This window comes from Mugil cephalus, chromosome 19, assembly GCF_022458985.1.
Source record: "Mugil cephalus isolate CIBA_MC_2020 chromosome 19, CIBA_Mcephalus_1.1, whole genome shotgun sequence".
NCBI classification, from domain to species: domain Eukaryota; kingdom Metazoa; phylum Chordata; class Actinopteri; order Mugiliformes; family Mugilidae; genus Mugil; species Mugil cephalus.
This window is the reverse complement of record NC_061788.1, coordinates 21,025,211-21,029,818: the sequence shown is the minus strand read 5'-3', so window position 1 is coordinate 21,029,818 and position 4,608 is coordinate 21,025,211. Positions and strand designations below refer to the sequence as shown.

The following is a 4,608-nucleotide window of genomic DNA, read 5'->3' as shown; positions in this document are numbered from 1 at the left end:
AGCTTAACATATTACCTTGTTTTAACATTCAGACTGCTGTAATGTCTGGATCCATGTTACCGTGGGACATTTATATTATATCGTGGTTAATGTTAGGAATTGCAGCAAAGCCTTAAGGTAAAGTTTGCATTAATAGAGCGGCGCCTCAAACACTAGCCAAGAGCATTGACTGTGTTTACTAAGAGGGTCAACAGCTAGCAGCTAGTGGCCTTTGGCATCGCCCAACCATCAACGGTCACTCAAAGAAAACACACTCCTGATTATAAAATTATGGAAGTACACACTTCTGAAGCAGCTTCACTTTTCAGAGCCAGAGGTTACAGCTTGGTCCAGAGTCAGCTTCTGCAGCTGTCAAGTCTTTCCACTCTTCTGTTCATTTTCTGGACAACAATGGAGCCCATCAACAAATACTACAGTAGGTATAAAAACTATGTCTTTCGCAAACAAACAACGGCTGAGCAAATTGATGCTCTTCAAAGCTTTGAAGTGAGGGACAGCGACGTCTACCTCATCACTTATCCAAAGTCAGGTGAGTGAGAAAACCATAGATGGTCACATTATTTTCATTTGATCAACTTTAATGCCTCACGCCTGTCTGCACTGTATCTCCCTCCATAGGCACCATATGGACTCAGCAGATCCTCATCTCCATTTTTTCGTTGGGCGGAGATGTGGACGAATCAAAAAACAACATGCTACAGATGCCCTGGCTGGAGTTCATGAAGGATGATTTTGGCTACACCAACCGACCCTCTCCACGGCTCTTCACCTCCCATCTCACCCCGATTCTCATGCCTCCAGGAGTGAAAGACAAGAAGCCAAAGGTCATTCATAAAATAACAAATTATCTGAATGGGGTTTGGTATGGGAATAGCTTGTAGTGCCTCAGGTTATATTCTGACACTTACATTTTTTTTTCTCTTTTTTTTTTTAATTTTACCTGTTAGAATCCAAATACAACAAACAGAAGTGCAGTGTGTATGCATAGTATGTGTAGGCTTATTTCAAAATAAATGAAACAGTGAACTATGCAGGTCTATTTGAGTACTTTCCATGTTAGTGTAAAATTAAAGTAAAAACTAGCCCATGCTGAATCTCACCTCTGTGGACTCATGATCTCTTTGCATCTCTCTGTTGTCTGTTTTTCTTTTTTTTACTTGTTGTTTTTTAATGTCAGGTCATCTATGTGATGCGGAATCCCAAGGACAACGTAGTCTCATATTATCACTTCACCAAGGGATGCTCTCACCTGCCAGAGATTGGAGACTTTTCAGAGTATCTTGAGGACTACCTCAAGGGAGATGGTGAGATACCTCAGTATTAAAGTTACACCAGTATATGTAATATGGGTTTAAGTTGCACACTCTCAACTTTACTTTGGATCTGAATGGGAGGAAGGGAATTACAGCTTTTTATAAATAGTTTCCTATTTTCTACAGACAAAATTGAATTGGACTCAAAAGCTGTCTGTGACATTCCTTCATTATTATTATTATTATTATTATTATTATTTTAAAAAAGAACTCATTTAGAAGATAAAAAGTCTGGAGGTATTTCCAAATGTGGAATTTCTACTTGGAGTCAACCAACAACATAAATTCAAAGGAGCTCTGAATGTAAATGAAACAGAACATCCGTAGGCTACAACATCCATCTTTCAGGCAGATAGCAGCAACATCAGGAGTTACCAGATCAACAATTGGACATGTTGTGGGAAGAATGATTGCACTAAGGCCTTAATGTCAACAGGAGAAAACAGTGGAATATGATCACATAGTCATTTGCTTTTTGGCAACAACAACAACCTCCAACATCCTACCAAGTGAAGAAAACACATAATGATGCTGATACGTATAAGGACAGGGATTATCCTTATCCAAGTCACTCAGGATATAAAGACTTCACAGAAGCAATAACAGAGGCTTCACCACAGTGTGCAAACCATTCATAAGACTCAAGAATTACAAGTACAGCTGAGGCGAACTGTTGTGATTTGTTGGTGGAACAAGACTGTAAGTCAGGATTACTGAAGTCATTAGGAATTATCCTAAGAGGTTGTAGATGGTGAGACAGTCAGTCTAGGCCAAAGTGGTGAACCATCATATCCACAAATGTTAAATACAAATGTTAAATGTCGAAATACCTTCTATCATTCTGCAGTTATAGGATCATCCTGGTTTGACCACATCAAGGCGTGGTATACACAAAAAGACCAATACGACATCCTCTTCCTGAACTACGAGGACATGATTTTGGTAAGATGGTGCTGTTTCCATAGGAACATCATTAGAAAACATTTGTGTCTGTCCCTGGCCAGAGGTGAAGATCTTATTTCTGCTGATTTCTTGTTTCTGTTTTAGGACCTGAAAGGAGAAGTGGTGAAAATCTGCAATTTCTTGGGTAAAAACCTGAGTGAGGCTGATATCCAGAATGTTGTAGAGAAAGCTGAGTTCAAGAGCATGAAGACAGACTCAAAAGCCAACTACGAGTTTTTGGAAAAAAGGAATATCTCAGTAACTTTCATGCGCAAAGGTAAGGCAGCATAGCAGCAGCTCTGTTGTACAGAAACATGTAAACAGATATCAGGAAAGGTTTTGGTTTTCATTACAGGTCAGATTGGTGACTGGAAGAACACTTTAACTGTGAATCAGAGTGAAAGAATAGATCAGCTCATCAAGGAGAAACTCGGGGATCTACCTCTGAAGTTCATCTATGAATAAACAGCCACAGCAGCTCTACGATGTCAATGTTCTAATGCAGTGCTTCACAAACTTTTTTGGTCATTCCCATTTAAATAAAGGGGAACTTTCAAGCCCCACTTGCCACAACCACCCCAACAAAAATACTGACAAATTACACACTTTTAAATTTATTAAACTTACACAAACACATAACAAATAAAAATTCAGTAACACCAAATAGTACAAAGTCCAAAAGAAAATAAAAGTGCAGCTGTGCCATCACTTGTGTCAAAAACAAAAGTCAAAAGGGATCTGTATTTTATTTACTGAAGCAACAGCTGAGAAGCCCATCTCACAGAGATAAGATGTGGCCAAAGGTAGGACAAGCCAAACAACTGTCTAATTAGAGAGCTGTCTGCATTCTCCAGGCTCATTGTACCCATTGAAATTAATACAGAAAAAAATCACTTGCTCACATGCCTTGACAGAATGATTTGCTTTCTTTTGTGTCGCTTTTTTGCACATATTCCAAATGACAGTGTTTCATTATTTTCTGTACGTTTAACTACTTTTGGCTCCAGCAACATTATCCTGATAATTTAGTGAAACAGAATCCTCAGGTCATACTGTCGTCTGTTTATAGAACAGGGGTCAGTGAATCTGGGCTGCATTTTATTGACCTTACTGTCCCGTGTGTTAAGCTAGAGATAGAGCTAGAAATCCAGAGATGGCAGCAGAAGCTGAGCAGCAAGGATAGAGTGCTCGCATGTGGCTAGTGGAGCTGCCATGGATTTGTGGTAAAATCCAGCATTGTTCTCCTAAATGAGCTGGGCATAGAGAGTTGCGATAAGCCACATGTCCCCGTCACCAGAGCGAGGAAGTGAATGGCTGAATGAACACGGCAAAAATGCACCACAAGATTCAAAGATGAGAAATAAAAACTGGTTTTGTCAAATGTTTGGCTTCAGTCTGTTACTTCCTACTTTTTTCCTGCTCAAAATCATCTTGTTCAGGCAATGGACCTTCAAACTTTAAATGTTCCTTTTCTTTTTCCAATGAGAACCTAAATTGAGTTGTGTGATTTCGTAGAAGTTTTGTTTAGAAAGATAGACCTAACCAAGCAGCAGTTGCACACACATACAGTGAGGGAAATAAGTATTTGATCCCCTGCTGAATTTGTAAGTTTGCCCACTTCCATAGAAATGATCAGACTCTGGTTTTTATGGTTGTTTACTGGTTATGGGTATAGACAGAATATCAATCGAAAATGCATAAAAAACACACAATCTAAAAGTTATAAATTGTTATGTATTTTATTAAGGGAAATAAGTATTTGATCCCCAACAATTCACTTAGAATTCAGGCTCCTACAGATTGGCTGGTGCGCATGTGGCACACAGCTGTGCTCAGTCAACTAATTACCAATACTCCTGATCTTAACTCGTCATGTATATAAAGCACACCTGCTCTAAGAATCAGTTTCTTACATTCCAACTTCTACAGCACCATGGGCAAGACCAAAGAGCTGTCAAAAGATGTCAGGGACAAGATTGTAGACCTGCACAAGGCTGGTATAGGTTACAAAACCATTAGCAAAAGGCTTGGTGAGAAGGTGACAACTATTGGTGCCATTATTCGCAAGTGGAAGACCCATAAAAGGACCATCAACTGTCCTCGGTCTGGAGCTCCCCGCAAAATCTCGCCTCATGGAGTGAGGATGATGATGAGAAAGGTGAGGGAGCAGCCTAAAAAAACACGGCAGGAGCTTGTTAATGATCTGGAAGCAGTTGGGACCTCCGTCACCAAGAAAACAGTTGGCAACACACTGCGCCGTTATGGATTGAACTCTTGCAGTGCCCGCAAGGTCCCCTGCTCAAGAAGGCACATGTACAGGCCCGCCTTAAGTTTGCCAGTGAACATCTAAATG

General features: G+C 40.0%; 1 protein-coding gene across 1 annotated transcript; it reads left to right on the top strand.

The window, feature by feature from the left end:
• Positions 1-288: 288 nt before the first annotated feature.
• Positions 289-3,636, top strand: LOC124996212 (amine sulfotransferase-like). The gene is made up of 6 exons (XM_047569007.1): positions 289-529; positions 619-824; positions 1,178-1,304; positions 2,161-2,255; positions 2,361-2,532; positions 2,611-3,636. Exons 1-6 carry the CDS (start codon positions 391-393, stop codon positions 2,718-2,720), a joined length of 849 nt encoding a protein of 282 aa, XP_047424963.1. The 5' UTR covers positions 289-390; the 3' UTR covers positions 2,721-3,636.
• Positions 3,637-4,608: the final 972 nt, after the last annotated feature.